The sequence below is a fragment of the Saimiri boliviensis genome, chromosome 7 (genome assembly GCF_048565385.1).
Source record: "Saimiri boliviensis isolate mSaiBol1 chromosome 7, mSaiBol1.pri, whole genome shotgun sequence".
NCBI lineage: Eukaryota > Metazoa > Chordata > Mammalia > Primates > Cebidae > Saimiri > Saimiri boliviensis.
In genome coordinates, this window is record NC_133455.1 from 31,311,148 (window position 1) to 31,329,583 (window position 18,436).

The 18,436-nt window shown below is 38.7% G+C and overlaps 1 protein-coding gene across 8 annotated transcripts in view; it reads right to left on the reverse strand.

Moving 5' to 3' along the window:
- Positions 1 to 233: 233 nt before the first annotated feature.
- Positions 234 to 18,436, reverse strand: part of MYBPC1 (myosin binding protein C1) — a 101,461-nt gene continuing 83,258 nt past the window's right edge. For 2 of the 8 annotated variants that reach the window (XM_039471866.2, XM_039471863.2), the window contains 9 exons: positions 16,974 to 17,062; positions 12,861 to 13,056; positions 11,009 to 11,148; positions 8,708 to 8,867; positions 7,863 to 7,999; positions 5,572 to 5,758; positions 3,429 to 3,487; positions 1,675 to 1,717; positions 234 to 513 (listed from right to left, as the gene is read on the reverse strand). In XM_039471866.2, coding sequence (XP_039327800.1) covers positions 1,694 to 1,717; positions 3,429 to 3,487; positions 5,572 to 5,758; positions 7,863 to 7,999; positions 8,708 to 8,867; positions 11,009 to 11,148; positions 12,861 to 13,056; positions 16,974 to 17,062 — 992 coding nt within the window. In that variant the 3' untranslated portion in view covers positions 234 to 513; positions 1,675 to 1,693. Of the gene's footprint in view, positions 514 to 1,261; positions 1,488 to 1,674; positions 1,718 to 3,428; positions 3,488 to 5,571; positions 5,759 to 7,862; positions 8,000 to 8,707; positions 8,868 to 11,008; positions 11,149 to 12,860; positions 13,057 to 16,973; positions 17,063 to 18,436 lie in introns of those variants that run through there. The other 6 variants (XM_039471867.2, XM_039471865.2, XM_039471864.2 and 3 more) reach the window with 4 other exon arrangements.

Here is an 18,436-nt window from a genome sequence, read left to right on the forward strand (position 1 = left end):
AATAAACAACTCTGCTTTGCTTAGAAAAATCTATTGGATCAAGAGAAAGATGGGTTTTCAAGATTCAATCATGGTGTATTGTATTACGTTTTTGGCACTGAGGGGGAAAACAGCATTTATAGCCTACTATTAAACTAAAATGACTGCTTTTGCTTATTCTATGGCTTGCATTTTTGTCAAGTATAATACAATGACAAAGCACAGATCATAATGACCAAAGTGCTGACCTCAAATGAGATTTTGTTTGCAATTTTTAATTAAGCAATCTGGGCAAACATTTTTATTTTTTCTCTTCAACATAAGGAGGAAAGAAAAAGACCACACTTAGGGGCCTGATGGAAAAACAGAAAATGCGTTCTCATTTCAACCAGATTTCAAAGCAGCAGAGTGCAGAGAGGCAGTGGCCAGGCCCTCAGTATTCCTCGGGATTGCTTGAGTGTAAGTCTCGCAAATATGAATCAATTATGTTTGGAGGTACGCCTTGCAAGAGGAGCCTGCAGAAGGAGAGCCCACCTAGCAAGGACAAAAAGGAAAAGAGACAAATAAAAACCATCTACATGAAAAATCACTGAAACAATACTTCTTGACTAGCTGCTAGAAATGTGGCTAATTATGTTCCTGTTAGTTACAAAGATTCATTCAGTCTCTACTTGGAAATCTTCTCCTGGTTTTAGTACATTTAGAATTTAAAGCACTTGGCATCTAGAAGGAAAAGCAAGTTTCCAGCAGACCCATAGCAGTTTTCCCCCTACTATTGTTCAATCTTCATTTAAATTCCCAAGTGGTTGGAAAATATTTATTGCTCTTTGAGAGGTTTTGTGATTCCTCATAGATGATTTAAATGTTCTGACTGAATAGCAGAATACATGCATATCACATTATGGATCAGTGGGAAGATCTGCTTCCAGTTTGTTAATGTTCTTTATAATTAAGCACAGAGAGTTCTGATTCAAGCACATTGGAAAAGAAAAAAACTACTCCCTTTAACTTTGGCCATTTATGCATGTCAAAAGCACAAAAAGGACATTGGAAATATTTTGTTAAAATTATAATAATAAGACTGGTCCAATACTTTCTGAAGGTGAGAGAAACACCTACCAATATTTCATACCTACCTTCTGAGTTTCTGAATTATATTAAAAAAATAAAAGTACCCTTCAAGAGAGAATCCATGAAACCACAAAAATTCATGGTCCTTTAGTGAAGTGCTTCACTACTTGCTAATAAATTCACGTCCAGACAAAGCAGCATGCCATTTGAACATTCTTAAAAACTTCTTTAATGCAAATTTGAGAAAGTCATTCTCCTTTTTTTAAAAAAAACAACTCAAGTCACATATTGGTAGAAATGATGCCACTTATGTACATGTCCATTCCTTGATGCAAATAATTCAGGATGCTTGGGTATCACTCGTTTTTGTCTACATTAAATGCTTTGATTCATGCTCTACTGCATTCAACAACTTGCTTCATGTCAACAGGAGATTGCTGTGATGGATAAGTACTAGCTGTTAATTTCAGGATAGTGAAATACAAATTAAAACTACAAAGTTAGCGATTTAAAATAAGTCTATTTTCATTGGATTACATAATGAAAATCATGCCATACTCCACAGGCTTGGTATGGCTTATGACAGTCATAAGCTTCATATGCCAAAACCATATGAAAGCTTACCTTAGATGATATTATACATTCAAAAATCCTTATTGTGCAACAACTAAGGAAAAGAGAGAAAGAGGGAGAGTGAGAAGTTGTAAGCATTAATAAAGTGCTAACACCAAAGTTGAGTACTTGTTGGATGAAATTATGGTCATGATTATGATGAGGTGATTTCATTAATCCTTAGTCATGTGAAAGATGTAGGAAAATAGAAGCACATGAAATAAAGGGTGAGGATCCAGTCACGTCAAAAGGATCATTAATATGTAAAACATTTATTAATATGCACAACCACTTTGCCTGAATAGGTGGCAAAGCCAATCTGATTGTATAGTGAATATCTATGGTGAGAGCTTCCAAACCATTAGCTTAAAACAAAAACCAAAACCCTACAACATATATATATTGTGTTTTTCAACAAAAGAAAAACATAGACAATAGACAAAGTGTTAGTGTACATATATATATGTTGAAATTCTAAAAGGCAAAATTATCAAGTACAAATATTAGACTAGTGTATTCTATAATATTGTATTCTGAATGAAATATCTATGACTGATCTAAATAGACACAAAACTTAACCTTATGTCACAAAGCTACTCTATATACAAACTACAAAGTTTTCAAGAAAGAACCTTACATTTTTCCTATTGAAAGCTGATATTATCTTTGGAAATTCACAAAACAAATTTTGTAAACTCAGGCATAGGTCTATATCATTAGGGTTTTCATTAGATTGTGTACCCAGCTGCAAATAACTCTTAATTTGCAATTCCAAATGGGAGTGAATCACACATATATGATAGCACTCATTTATTGCTTAATACATTTTGTAATAGAGCCTAGAATTTTCTTTCCTTTTAAGTTCATAAACTATGAAATAATTTGAGTCCCCATGAAAATGTCCAAAGTCTTCAACAGGTAGATGGGTTACAGATATTCTACTGGTGAATTTGTAATGGGAATATTTTAAATATGTAAGTTTCCCGATTTTTTTATTTTTTATTTTTTTAAGACAAAGTCTCATTTTGTCACCTAGGCTGGAGATCTCGGCTCACTGAAGCCTCCTTGACCTTCTGTGTCCGAGCAGTCCTCCTGCCTCAGCTCTCCAAGTAGCTAGGACTACAGGCATGCACCACCACAGCTGGCTAATTTTTGTACTTTTTGTAGAGATGGGAGTTTGCCGTGTTGCCCAATCTGGTCTTGAACTCCTGGGCTCAAGCCATCCATCTACCTCAGCCTCCCAAAGTGCTGGGATTACAGGTGAGAGCCACCATGCCCGGCCTCTAAATATTGGATCTATTTTTGTATCCTCTTTATTAGAAATGCTCAGAACATTTTTTTTAAATGCTTAAAATGTTCAGTTTTCTAAATCACATTATGAATGTAAGGAAACTATGGTGTAAACTATCTTTTAAAAAGCCTTTCTATGTTTACAAAATGAAAATATTAAAGAAATATTGATTTCCAAGTTTTGATAGTCTTATTACATAAAATGAGATCATCTTCAAATGTAGCTTTCCAGCTTTATTTATGGGGACAAGTGGTATAGAAAGTAGTTTTCTGACAAAATTTACTTTCTACATTACTTAATATCCTTGAATAATTTGGCCTTCCTTGTTCATGGCATAAACACTGTATGCCATGAGCTGCTAAGAGATACAGTGAAAAGCAAATGAGAAAGTCAAGCTTTACATGCAAAGTGCGTTTTCATGTAAGAGGAATGGAACGGAAAGTAGAATATCCAGTGGGATATAAACTTTTTAAACCTGTTGCTGCCCCTCCAGGAAGACTGGTTGTCCAGGGGTATTTACTCCTTGATATATCACTGTAGAATCAGAATATTTGTACCAGTATTTATTTATTCTCAATTGACATTCTTACCTTTTTTCACAGCTTAACTTGATTCAAGTTACCTATTATCAGATAACAATCTGATGATAAATAATAATTTCAGCTTTACTTTTAGGACCAAAAGGTTTTATCAATATATCACAGTGAATACTTTATTATGAACTTATGTACTAGAATACGTTATTCTTTTTATCAAATTCAATTACTGTACAATTTACTATATTATCACTAAAAAGAATATACCATGTATATGTATAATACTATTCAACAGTATTCGCTTTTAAAGAGGACCCCAAATATTGTTCCATTTGTTAAAGCATCATTTTATGTCATTAACAACATTCAGCTAGTTTCAAAGCATAAATAAGTGGTATTTTTTTAAAAAGTTTTTGTTTTTTGGGGGGATATTGAAACAAAAGCATCAACAATACCATGGAACTAATAAGGCTAGCAGTTTAGAAACCAGATGATTTGCAATTGTGACCTTACTAATCATTTAAAGCCAAAAGAGCAGTTAAAAACAATGTTTAAATTTGTAAGGATTATCTCAATAGTAAGGCTTGAAATTTTCTAAGAATATTATATGCCTTATATTTGTGAGAAAAAAATAAAATCTTTTTTCTTTCAATTATGAATTATAAAAGAAAGAGTATAGCTTAAAAAAGTTGTAAGAGGAAAGTGGCTGGGCACAGTGGCTCATGCCTATAATCCCAGCATTTTGGGAGGCCAAGGCAGGTGAATTGCCAGATGCCAGGAGTTTGAGACCAGCCTGACCAAGATAACAAAACCCCGTCTTTACTGAAAATACAAAAATTAGCTGGGTGTGCTGGTGCATGCCTATAATCCCAGCTACTTAGGAGGCTGAGGCACAAGAATTGCTTGAACCCAGGAGGTAGAGGTTGCAGTGAGCTGAGATTGCACCATTGCACTCCAGCCCGAGCAACAGAGTGAGACTCTGTCTAAAAAAAAAAATAGTTAAAAAAATATGTTATATACACATATATGAGAAAGTTATTTTGTTGAAGAAGTTTCTCCATCATATTTATACTAGATTTAGGTCTAAAAGACTCTTAAAAAAAAAAACCATAAATACTCAGACATTTACTATGATTTTCTAAAATAGATATTTACTTTCTGAGTTTTAGATCATAATTTCTTCATTATAGAGATGTTGGAAAAAAAGATTTTTGGTTATTACAGAATGGCAATATAATACAGTTAAGAATGAGAGAAAACACACTAGGATCATGTCACGTATTATCTCACAATGGTGACTCTTTGAAGGGGTTTTCATGGTGTCCCAGAATAGGTTCTGCTTATAAAGAAAAATGTCAGTGTAAAAATGGTAGTTGATTAATATGAAAATTGGTTAAGATGGCAGGTTATGCTGAGACTTTTCAACCACATAAATCCTTATGTGTTTTCTTGGTTTACATTAGTTGCCACACTTCTGAAAACTAGTGTCAGTGAAATGTATACCTATAAATGGAAGTTCTCTACTTAGAGTTTTGAAAAGCATCCTGTTATAATATGTGTATGCTATATTCTATATGTGTAATATCAAACACTTAATTAGCAAAACTATAAAAATGTCAGAAAATAATAAACTTTACAAAATAGTAAACTAATTAAAAATAAAATAAAAAATAGTGCACATTTCTCAATTGCCATTTCAATAGATGGTGTTTTACACTAGGCTTCTATTTATAGATGGATTATGCCACCAAAGTGATAGCCCGTTGACTATATTCTTTCTTACCATGCTGTACACGTACTAACATTCCACTGAAATTAACAGTCTCTTAGTTAACGTGAATCATGTAAGATAAAAATAAGTTAACTTAAATAATCAAGTAGTCTTCCAAAAATAAAGTGAAGTGAATGCAGAATGTAAAAATGTCTTGTCTCCCTGAATTCCCTCCCTGCTTCCCTTGCCTCCACCCCCGTCTCCCACCCTTGCTGCAGCATTTTGGCAAGCAGTTTGGATTTTGCATTAAGAACAAAAATTCAACAATTTTCTTTAGTTTTAGTCTATACATGAGATATTGGATGTCATACCTTTCACCTCCAGTTTGCATTCAATCTCCACTGTCCCAAGGTCATTGACTGCTTTGCAGCAGTAAGTGCCTCCATCATAGGGGCTGGGCTTGCGAATTTCCAGGGTACAGACTCCCTGGTTGCTGAACATCCTGTATCTTGGGTCATCCACAATAGCAACTTTGTTTTTCATCCAGGTTATTTTAGGCTGAAGTTCAAATCGAAGAAAATTAGGTCAAAACATATCTGTACTTGGCATATTAACAGACCGTCAAGAGCCAGGGACAGAATTTTAAAGCGTGGCTTAAAAAGAAAGTGCATCTGAGGATAGACTTCTACTTGGGCATTGTTTCTCACATTAAACTCTACTTAGTGGTTGGCAAAGAGGCAAATGAGCAGTTCTGACAAGGCCTCATTTGTTCAGAGGCAATGCTATGGCAGTCTTCTCAAATGGATTCAGTTGCATTTCAATTTGATCTACACAAATACAAACTTTCAGTTACAGGATGAACAAGTTCTGGCATTGAAGGTACAGCATCGGTGGTGATGAATGTATGAATTTGATTGTAATAATCATTACACAATGTGTGCACATATCAAATCATCATATTGTTTGGCTTTAATGTATATGACCTTTATTTGTCAATTAAATATTTGCAAATTAAAAAACAATTTCATCATAGGTTCATGATGTTAACTCATTGTGGAACGTGCGTATTTGCTGGGAATTTTTTCAGAGAATCCCCATTAGGTGTCATGACTATTTGATTTTCCTCACTTCCTTCTCCTGATACTCTGTTTAAATTCTTTATGAACTGCACCTGCCTCCTCATTACTTAATCTTTCCTCTGACGTCTGTATTCATTATCCAGTGACAATGGATCTACTCCAACCGGATAATGCAAGATCAGTAATGACCCAATCACCCAGGAAGATGACTTGATTCTCCTTGATCTGTGAATTACATTTGATATTAGTGACTCTTCATTCTCATATTATCTTCTCCCTTCTTTTGTAAATATGCACCCTCTGCATTCTCTCTTCCACCTCTTCTATTATTCTGTCTTGCTCAGAACCTAGAGATGGAACCTCTGTCTCCTTCACACAGTCTTCTTCCTCCTTCCGCCCTTCAAATGGGAGCGTTCATTGAGGCTCACACCTTGGTCACTGGCTTTTCACTCACTATCCTCTCTTCAATGATATTCCGTTCTAAATATTTGGCAAGGGGTAGAATATAGTATCTCCATGCCTGGGACTCCCAAACCAGAAGTAACAGCCCTGGCCTTTCTCCTAAGCTCTGGGTGAACCTTTCCATCTCTTCCTCATCATTCCCACTTGGATGTACCAACATCACTTCCAATTAAACATTAATTCAGCATCTCTCTCCCATCCTCAGTCTGGCTTCTTCCTTTGACTTTCTTTCTTTCTTTTTTTTTGAGACCCAGTTTTGCTTTGTCACACAGGTTGGAGTGCAGTGGTGCTACCTTGGCTCACTGCAACCTCTTCCTCCCAGGTTCAAGTGATTCTCCTGCCTCAGCCTCCTGAGTAGCTGAGATTACAGGTGTGTGCCACCATGCCTAGCTAATTTTTGTATTTTTAGTAGAGACCATGTTGCCCAGGCTGGTCTCGAACTCCTGACCTCAAGTTATCTGCCCATCAGCCTCCCAAAGTGCTGATATTACAGGCATCAGTCACTGCGCCTGGCCGACCTCCCTATTTCTGATCAAGGTCTACACAGAAAAAAAAAATGTTCACAAATTTTCCCTATTCTAGGGTACTTTCTCTCAGTGCACCCAGGGATATGTATATCTCTATGGGTGATTCATTAATTCCTTATTCTTTTCAAATGCCAACATGAAACCTTAAAACCTTTCTAATCTCTTCAATTGGATGTGATAGTTCCCTTCTTAGCACAGTGCACCCTTATCAAAGCACATTTATATTCTGTCTTACATTATAGTGTAATTGTTGTTTACTTTAACCTATCACAGAACTCTTGACATTACCACCTAATTTTCCAAGTGAAATAATATTATTAGACTTCTGTCTCCTTACACAGGAGATGTTCTTTTTAAATAGGTGGTTTGCTTTTTCTTTTGAAGGAATCCCTTAGTTAGTAAAGAAATGTAAGCATTTTTTCCTACTACATCTGAGTAGTATGCCTAATTATCTACCACCACTACCACCCTCTAATCCCCCAACCTGGGAAGACACAAGTAGCAGCTAGAAGGTTTGTTTATATTATTACTTACATTATAACACAGCAAATACAAGGGAGGGACTTTAACCGATGTCATAGAAGAACATAGTACCTTAGGATTTCCTCTCACACTGCAGTTCAGGGTGGCATTGTAACCAGCTATGGCATAGGTGTTAACCAAAGGCTGAGTAAACATGGGTGCCTCTGAGAAATCAAAGTCTTCATACACTGGATTTTTGTAGATTTTACCTTAAAAACAAGCATTACAAATATGTTAGAGTATGTAAATTGGCTTGAGAATGTATTATTGGTGGTATACTTTACTTACTATTAAAACTTCCCTAAACTTAGAAAAACATGGAAAAAGATGAGCATATGCCACGTGGCAAACATAGTGAGGGGTACAAATGTATGGCCAATCATCCGAGGGACAGAAAGCCAGAGTGGCCATCTGAAACTGAATCAGATATTGAGAAGACTTTGGTGTCTTTCTGAGTATTTTGATCAGAAATTTGTTCTAATGTGAAAATTCACAAGGAAGGTTTTATAAAGAGTGGTTTACGATGAAATGGGAGGATAAGGATGGAATTCAGTTTCTCCTTTTATTGTAGAGTGGATTCCATATGTAGCTACACTGAAGGTGTCCAAGAACAAAAGTAACAGAAACTCTAGAAGTAAAGGTCTACTTTTTCCTATCTCTGGAGTATTAGCCATTTATAGATCCACTGCCTAGAAGATGGAATAAATTAAAGCTTATATTTTTAAAAAATGCAATAATAATATAATTTCACTTAAATTAAACCCATAAAATTAAAAATTTACTTGAACTCAATGACCATAATTTAAAAATGTACATTTACCATTTTTTATTCCCTTTCACCACATCTTTTCTTCCAGTGTTCTCTGTGTAGTCACTGTCAACCAAGGTTTTCAAATGTCAGTCCATTCCCAACTCACCGTCCTTGGCGATCACAGCACTCTCTTTAGTCATGGTGGCATCCTCACTGAGGCCGCACATGTTTTCAGAAAAGACCCGGAAGTAATACTCATTCCCTATGACCAGTTCAGTAATGGTGGCATTGGTTCGGTGATAATGCTCAATGACAGTGAACCATTCCTAAAAGAAAAAAAAATAACTGGAGGAAAATCACCTAAAAGTATATAATTTTTCCAACTGTTGACTGGAATAAATAACAAGGATATTCTATTAACAAAAAGAAAAAAAGACCACTCATATTTACGTGAAGAGTAATAACAATATATTGTTACAATGTGTTGGGACCATGTATATTTTATTTGTTTAATATTTTACAACTTATTTGCAATTGACTATGTAATTTAATCTTCATTTACACATTAGATTCATATACCCTAGTTGTCAACTACTATGTTTATATTTTTTCATAACCTTTAGGTGTCTGTCATCTATTTATCTACCTATCTACCTACCTATTTGTCTGTCTAGGTATCTTTTGTAGAATAAAGTACATTTACTTAACATTAGTATTATTACATATTTTGGTCTTTTTGAGACAGGGTCTTGCTCTGTCACCCAGGCTGGAGTGCAGTGATATGATCTTGGTTCATTCACTACAGTCTTGACCTCCCGGGCTCACGGGACCCTTTCACCTCAGCCTCCCGAGTAACTGAGATTACAGGCATGTGTTACCACACCCAGATAACTTATTTTTTGTAGAGAAGAGGTCTTCCTATGTTGTCCAGGCTGGTCTCAATCTCAAACTCCTGGGTTTAAGCAATCCTCCTGCCTCAGCCTTCCAATGTGCTGGGATTACTGCTCCCAGCTGATATTACTAACTTTGGTTCTTTTTTTTTTGCGATGGAGTCTTGCTCTGCCATTTTGGCTGGCGTGCATTGGCACAATCTTAGCTTATCACAACCTCTGCCTTCCAGGTTCAAGCAATTCTCCTGCCTCAGTCTCCCAAGTAGCACACCACCACATCTGGCTAATTTTTATACATTTAGTAGGGACAGGTTTCACCATATTGGCCAGGCTGGTCTCAAACTCCTGACCTCAAGTAATCCATCTGCCTCAGCCTCCCAAGGTGTTAGGATTACAGGTATGAGCCACCACACCTGGCCAACTTTAATTCTTTCAAGTCTCTGCTCAGATATCACCTCCTCCCTACCTGTTTTCCTTTCCACCATCCAACCTCCATCCCTTTGGTCACACTCTATCACCTTAACTTGCCTAATTTTTTCCCATAGCACTTACCACCTTAAATCGTCTTCTGTATTTACTATTTTACTTGTTTACTGTCTACGTACCCCACTGAAATAGGCACTCTGGGATGTAAAACCTGACTTTTCTTCTAACTTCTCCTATTCCCACTGCCTACCATTGTACCTGGCATAGAGTAAGTACTGTGCACAAAACACTTATTAAATACTGAGTGAATGGATGAATGAGAAGTTATAGCCACATTAAATTTTTTTTTCAATTTTTTTCATCAGACCAAGAAATACAGTGGTTTCAAAGTTTATCTTGCAGTAGAAAACCACACTGCACCACATATTTTTAGTAGCATTAGTTAAGAAAATGCACTTGCTGACAAAAAGACACGTCATTAAGATGTAAATATTTTCATTGAAAATTTTAGGGGCCATCATTTTCTATAAATTTTGGATATTTTAGAGACACTAGACAAATGTAGTTGTGCCTTCCTTCATTCCCAAAGCAGGGTAGGCAAACATTTATTTGGATATTTATTACAGTGTGTTATCACTTGGTTTGATATCTTTCTTCTTGCTTAGATTGTGAGTGCCTCAAGAATAAGAGCTTTTTAAAATTTGATTTAGTCGCTAGAATAGCACTGAACATACAGTAAAAGAATGAAAAAAAAAAAGAATATGTGTTAAACATAATGAAAACAATGTTTCTGGAAGGTATGAATGGCTGTGGGAATTTAAGTGAATTCTACTGAGCATTGCATGAGTTGCTTTATATCATCTTAGTTTTGTAAAAATCGAGCAAGGTGCATATCTGCGCTCTCATTTTATAGATGACGAAAATAGAGATCAAAGAGGCCAAGTGATTATCCTTATACGTGTGGTCTTAAGTAGCAATGCTGGGGTTTAAGTCCAACTCCGTGGCTCCACAGGTCTTTTCTTTTCTGCTACATCACGTTACTTCTCCACAGCCCCAGTGGGCCCCTCACAAGCGAGGCCCTCGTGCCTCCTTCTTTACCTCTGTTGAAATGTGCTTTTGCTGTTGCTGAATCAGAGAAAGCCAGACCTTACCATGCTCTTCTTGTCAGCCTTCTGGATGGTATACCCTGTGATAGCAGCATTTCCATCATCCTTTGGTGGAGTCCATGAGAGAGCGACGTTTTCTCCCCAGACATCCTCAATCTTCACAGTTTGGGGTGGACCTGGACGGTCTACAGGATAAATTCATGGTGTCACTGCAAGGTCACTTTCTTTGCCAGTCTACACTTTGTTTCATAAGGATATTTTAAAAGGCCCTTTCCTGTGTTACAGGAGGCATAACTCTTCTAGACCATACCATGGGGGCTTCTGAGACCCTCTGCCTTCCAGTAGAATGGATCCAGGCCAGATCCAAGGACATAGATAAGCCTCAACACTCCCTTTGACTTAACAAAACTAAAAAAGGCCTAGCCAGTGGGAAAGGAGTGCTTAGTTGAAAGGGAATGGCCTTTCAACTAAGCAGGGGTGAGAAGGCTGTTACAGGAAGTTGTCCCTCTGATTAGAGAAGCAAATTTACTGAATTTCAGCAAATTTACTGAAATACAATGATAACAATGATTGGAAACAAGGCTTTTTCTAGCTCTGCTCTTAAATTTCTTTTATTTTTTATTTTTATTTTTTGAGATAGAGTCTGGCTCTGTCACCCAGGCTGAGTGCAGTGGTGCAACTTGGCTCACAGCAACCTCCGCCTCCCAGGTTCAAGTGATTTCATGCCTCAGTCTCCCATGTAGCTGGGACCACAGGTGTGTGCTACAATGCCCAGGTAATTTTTATAGTTTTAGTATAGACAGGTTTTTGCCATGTTGTCCAGGCTTGTCTCAAACTCCTGGCCTCAAGTGATCTGCCCACCTCAGCCTCCCAAAGTGCTGGTATTACAGATGTGAGCCACCGCACCTGGCCTTAAATGTATTTCTTGACATTGCAAAAATTACAGAATAATTTAAGTGATGGGGGTCCATCCATAAGGGGTCCTCCCTCTATTCCCCTGACTCTGGACAGAAGTAAGAACCAACCTTATTTATTCTTTGGGCACGTAAGTGTCTAACCACTCCTACAGGATCAAAAAATTCAGTGTTTTACTGTTCAACTTTGATTAGGTACATCTTCCTTATATTAATATTTAATAAAAATTCTTCATTCTCCGTGAAAATTTTATTAGTAAATTTTAGGTGTGGTAAGAAACATATTAAACTATGACTAGAATCTATAATGTCTAGAATGCAAGAATCCAACATAAGAAATAATTTCATCATCAGGGAGATGAGAAACTAAGAGTAAGAGAGAGCTGGGTTGTAGAATAGTACAGAAGGATTTCATTAAAAACTATATTCATCAATTTTCTTGAACATATATGCCTTAAATCTCCCATGATTAGTCCTTTTAGTTGGTGAGAAATCATTCTGAAACAGTAACAAATCTTCTATCAGTATTTTGTTGTTGTTGTTGTTGTTTTTTGACAGAGTCTTGCTCTGTCACCCAGGCTGGGGTGCAGTGGTATGATCTCAGCACACTGCAACCTCCACCTCCTAGGTTCAAGTGATTCTCCTGCCTCAGTTTCCAGAGTAGCTGGGATTACAGGTGTGTGGACTACCACATCCAGCTAATTTTTTTATTTTTAGTAGAGATGGGGTTTCACAATATTGGCCAGGCTGGTCTTAAACTCCTGACCTCAAATGATCTGCTTACCTTGGCCTCCTAAAGTGCTGAGATTATAATCATGAGCCACCATGCCTGGCCTAATTTATCTATTTTTAAAAACAAATCTAAAAAAAGGACTTTTATGTAGAGCCAGCCTAACAAAACTCCTGCTCTTGCCTTGGGGACAGGGAGAATTTATCCCTTTTCTGCTTTGACAGAACGTTCTGGCTCCTTTGCCCAAACCTACCAACGATCTGGATGTCAATCGATGCGCTCTCCGTGAATTTTTCCACTTTGACTTGCAGATCATATTTCCCAGAATGGCTCCTCTCTGCTTTTCTAATAAATATGATTGTATCAGTCTCAGAGTTGCGAATGTTTATTTGATTCTTATCAATATCTGCACCATCCTTCTTCCAAGTTAATTCTGGTCTTGGTTTTCCCTAAAAAGAAAGATGGCAAAAGTAGAGGGAGTAAATAACATTGTCTCAAGATGTTTCTCCGGCATTATGAGCATGACAATGGCTTAACCCATTCTAGACAGGGTTAGAAAACACCACCCTTCCAGTCTGGTTGTGAGCAGTTACAGCAGCAAAGTTGTAATCTGCATTCTATGTGCAAGGCACTACCTTAGATATATAACATTGATTATTTTCCTGAATCTTCACATCAAGCTTAGTATCATTATCCTGATATTTTGGATAGAGAAGTTAAATAATGTGCAAGGTTTTGCAGTTAAGTAAGCACTGGAACCAGGTCTCCCAGCTGGGTCTCCTAGGCTCCAAAGCCTACATAACGCTGGATAATGGTTAAGGGCATGGTCTCTGGGACTCTGGAATCTGTATCTCGCTCCTGACCTCTTAACATCTGTGTGACCTTTGGCAAGTTACTTACTAAGCTTTCCATGCCTCAACAGGAATAATGTATATTTAATTTATATATATATATATATCTCTATATAATAAAGATAATATTAGAATATTATCAAAGAATTCAGTTTTACTGTTCTTTATAAAGATTAAAGATAATATTCTAATATTATCTTTTTTTTTTTTTTTTTTTTTTTGAGACGGAGTTTCACTCTTGTTACCCAGGCTGGAGTGCAATGGCGCGATCTCGGCTCACCGCAACCTCCGCCTCCTGGGTTCAGGCAATTCTCCTGTCTCAGCCTCCTGAGTAGCTGGGATTACAGGCACGCGCCACCATGCCCAGCTAAATATTATCTTTATTTATAATATATATATAATTATAAAGATTGAAGTCCTGAGAAAGCTTCTGCCCAATACATAAGTTTTTTCTTTAATTAGTGACATCTGAGTAGTTTTTTTTGTTTGTTTAGACAGAGTTTGGCTCTTGTTGCCCAGACTGGAGTACAGTGGCACAACTTGGGCTCACTGCAGCCTCTGCCTCCTGGGTTCAAGGGATTCTCTTGTCTCAGCCTCCTGAGTAGCTGGAATTACAGACACCTACTACCAGGCCTGGCTAAATTTTGTAGTTGTTAGTAGAAAAGGGGTTTCGTCATGTTGGCCAGGATTGTCTCGAACTCCTGATCTCATGTGATCCACCCACCTCAGCCTTCCAAAGTGCTGGGATTACAGGAGTGAACCACCGTGCCCAGCCAATATCATCTAAATGTTAATGATTATTATTGTACTGTCCCATGCTGCTCATTTTAGATTTGTCTAGAATTTGATCTCTGTTTCCTCTAGCTGTCAAAACTGTAAAAGCAGAATTCAAGAAATCACAATCCCACTCATGAACCTGAGTTTTCATTTCCTTTTTTTTTGAGGTGGAGTTTCGCTCTTGTTACCCAGGCTGGAATGCAATGGCGCGATCTCGGCTCACTGCATCCTCCGTCTCCTGGGTTCAAGCAATTCTCCTGTCTCAGCCTCCCGAGTAGCTGGGACTACAGGCGTGCGCCACCATGCCCAGCTAATTGTTGTATTTTTAGTAGAGACGGGGTTTCACCATGTTGACCAGGATGGTCTCGATCTCTTGACCTCGTGATCCACCCATCTCGGCCTCCCAAAGTGCTGGGATTATAGGCGTGAGCCACTGCGCCCCGTCCGAGTTTTCATTTCTATTACAAAGGAATTTCACCCAGGCTCACCCTGGCCGACAGGAACCAAGCATGAATTCTGTCAGCTAAGGCACAGCTTTCCTGTGGTCTCTGAACGTGGCTAGATTATAATAAGAGATGTAGAGTTACACACCAACCCCTGCTCCCAGAGCCTGAAGAGTGGCTGAGGGTGCTGGACTTGCACATAGGAAGCAGAGAACAACATTGTTGAAGGCAGGGAAAAACAGTTCAAGCTCTTATTTCCGTAAGTATACAACTTGCTCTTAGCCACTGGGGAAAATCGTGGGTTCTCTAATGACATATGGAATGAAAAAAAAAAAAAAAAAAAAGCACTGAATTAAGTGACAGGGCCATGGATTCTGTTCTTTTCCCTACCATTGACTTGCAGTGTGACGTTGGGCAAGTCACTTAACTTCTCTGTCAGTTTCTTCCCTTCTTAAGTAAGGCAAGGAAAAATCTGGCCTTCCTGCCTCACAGGACATTTCTGAGGATCAAATGAGAACATATTTGGAAACTCTAGAGGTTATACAAATATACAAACGTCACACTCTGGTCTCATCATTCCTTCCTGGGGGCTGAGAGTCTCTGGGATGTCAGATCTGTGAGGTCCGTGTTCTCATGCTCTTTTCTCTCTCAGACTCAGTGACAGAAGCTGAACACACAGACCCCAAGATCTGGGAACTGGGATTAGCTGTGGTGGCAGGAACAGTGTAGAGACTTGAGAGCTGATTCAGCAGCCCCAGTGCAGGGTTGGGGCTGGGTCCCCAGTGCCTGCTTGTCGCCACTTAAGGTTTTATTTGATGCTGCAGGAGAAGAAAAGGGCAAAGAACCTTGCCAAGCTACCCGCTTCCTCCTTGACTGTGTTCCACTTCACTCCCTTCTTGGCTTCCATTCTGATTGCATGCCAGGGGGATGTAGCACACAATGCCTCTCCTTAGGTTTGCGCCCGGAGTGCAATGAGGATGGCCTCAATTGGCTATCCCTTTAGTTTGGTTTCATGGGAGCCTGGGTTTGAACAGAGTTCTCTCTGTGCGTGCGTGCGTGCGTGCGTGCGTGCGTGCGTGTGTGTCAAATGTATGTAGAGATCTACATTCTAAAGCCAAACTGTCTGATACAATAGCCACAAGGGACGCAGGGCTATATAAATTTAAATTAATTAAAATAAAAGAAAATTAAAAATGTATTTCTCCAGTCACACTAGCTCCTAGTCACCCATTTCAAGTGCTCAATAGCCACATGTGGCTAGTGGCTACCATATTGGATAGTGCTGATATAGAACATTTCTATCACTGAAAAAAGTTCTATTGACTGGAAGTCACTGTTCCACTGTCTGGAAGTGTCATATGAATAGGGAGCTGGAGAGTAAGATTTGGGAGGTGCAGGGTGTGTGTATGTATTTGTATAAGACCAAAATTGACTATTGTAAGTGAAGACTCGTTAATTTTGTGAAGAACAGATTCTTTTGCTGGAACAATGATTTAATATAGTTCATATATTTCAGGTAGTGGCATCGTGATTTCAGATTTCAGTTGTCCCCTTATTGAAATTATCTTGGTTTGGGGTCATTGTGGGAACTAAGCACATACTGTTTTCCTGAATGTTACACTGAGAGCTCCACTTAAAATGATGAGTTTTACAAATATACATAGGACCAAAAGAATCTTCAAGCATTTCCTCATTTGGTGTCTTCTTGATGTTTCTTTCTTCCCTGCCCATTGTAGTCCCTGAGCTTCAGAAAAGACTGTAACTCATGTGTCTCATGCAGAAAGAAAATCTATAATGGTTTCTATAGTTTTCTCTCTCTTTTTCTTCCTTTGAGATGGAGTCTTGTTCTGTTGCCAGACTGGACTGCAATGGCACGATCTCAGTTCACTACAACCTCTGTCTCATGGGTTCAAGCAATTCCCCTGCCTCAGCCTCCGGAGTAGCTGGAACTATAGACATGTCCCACCACGCCCAACTAATTTTTTTATTATTTTTAGAGATGGGGTTTCGCCATGTTGGCCAGGATGGTCTCAATCTCCTGACCTCATGATCCACCTCCCTCAGCCTCCCAAAGTGCTGGGATTACAGGTGTGAGCCACCACACCTGGCCAGATTTCTCTATTTTGATTGCAGGGGATTGCTAAATTATTCTCCAACTCTCTTTCATTCTTTGTTTATCTCCTCTTCCTCTGAGGAAATCCTGAATCATGATGAACTTATATGCTAGAATACATCTCCCGAATTCCTATAAACCCCACCCTGAAAAGAGAAAATGAGCCACCCCTGAATTCTCACCTGGAAAGGTATAACCAGATTGACAGCTTCTCCAACTCTGCGGATATAGGTTTGCTTCAGGTGTCTTGGGATGCGAATCTTTGGAGGTTCTGAGTGAGGGTAAAATAGCACAATTTTGCAATCAGTATGGTGTCCTGAAAATAGACTTCCAGAAGCAAAATGCCATGGTGTTCACCAGTGTACCCTTGCAGTCATATCTCTGCAATAAAATCTGAGATGTGCCACTAACAGACGATATATGGTAACTGGTTCAAAAAAGATTTTTTTTTCAAGCAGAGATATTTTAACAGTTTGACTCAGCAAAATTTATCCCTCACATCCTTGGCTTTATTACAACTTTCTGTTGTTGTTGTTTTGGACAGAGTCTCACTCTGTTGCCCAGACTGGAGTGCAGTGGTGCGATCTCGGCTCACTGCAACCTTCACCTCCAGGGTTCAGGCAATTCTTCTGCCTCGGCCTCCCAAGTAGCTTGGACTACAGGTGCATGCCACCATGCCTGGCTAATTTTTTGTATTTTTAGTCAAGATGGGGTTTCACCATATTTGCCAGGCTTGTCTCAAACTCCTGATTTCGTGATCCACCTACCTCAGCCTCCCAAAGCGCTGGGATTACAGGTGTGAGCCCCTGCACCAAGCCAAAAACACCATATTTTCTCTTAGGGCCTTACACATACTATGCATGCTTTTTATAATTGCTTCTTTTTTTTTTCCAGACAAAGTCTCTGTCGGCCAGGCTGCAGTGCAGTGGTATTGCTCTCTGCAACCTCCGCCTCCTGGGTCTAAGCGATTCTTGTGTCTCAGCCTCTAAGTAGCTGAGACTACAGGCATATGCCACCAAGCCTGGCTAATTTTTGTACTTTTAGTAGAGATGGGGTTTTGCCATGTTGGACAGGCAGATCTCAAACTCGTGACCTTAGATGATCTGCCCACCTTGGCCTCCCAAACTGCTGGGATTGCAGGCATGAGCCACAGTGACTGACTAGTTATTCATGGTTTCTAACAGTGAGTATATTTGCAGTGAACATTCCACAAAAGATCTATAGGCACCACATTAGTGAGGAGGACTGCCCATTCTTCCTTACCAGAAAAAAACAAAAACAAAAACAAAAACAAAAAAACCCAAAATGTTAGCACTCAGCTAGCTATTTAGGTGACTCTCTTGGAGTTTGACAGTAACTTTCTCCCTGTGTAACTACGGTGGACTACACAGCCGGCAACTCTGACCAACTGTGTAATAAAACTCATTAATTAAATACCATGAAGGTACTAGAGCATGTTGCTGCAAATCCATCAGGAGCAGGGGGTCAAAAGCTCATTGGCTCACGGGGCTGAAGCAGTTCTCCTGACTTATTTCCTTAAGCAAAAGTGGAGCTTCTATGAAAAAAGTCACCTATTCATCCTCCGACTCAGTTGTATGGAGCTTTTCCTGGGGACAACCATTGTACTGCAGTGAGCAGCTTAAGT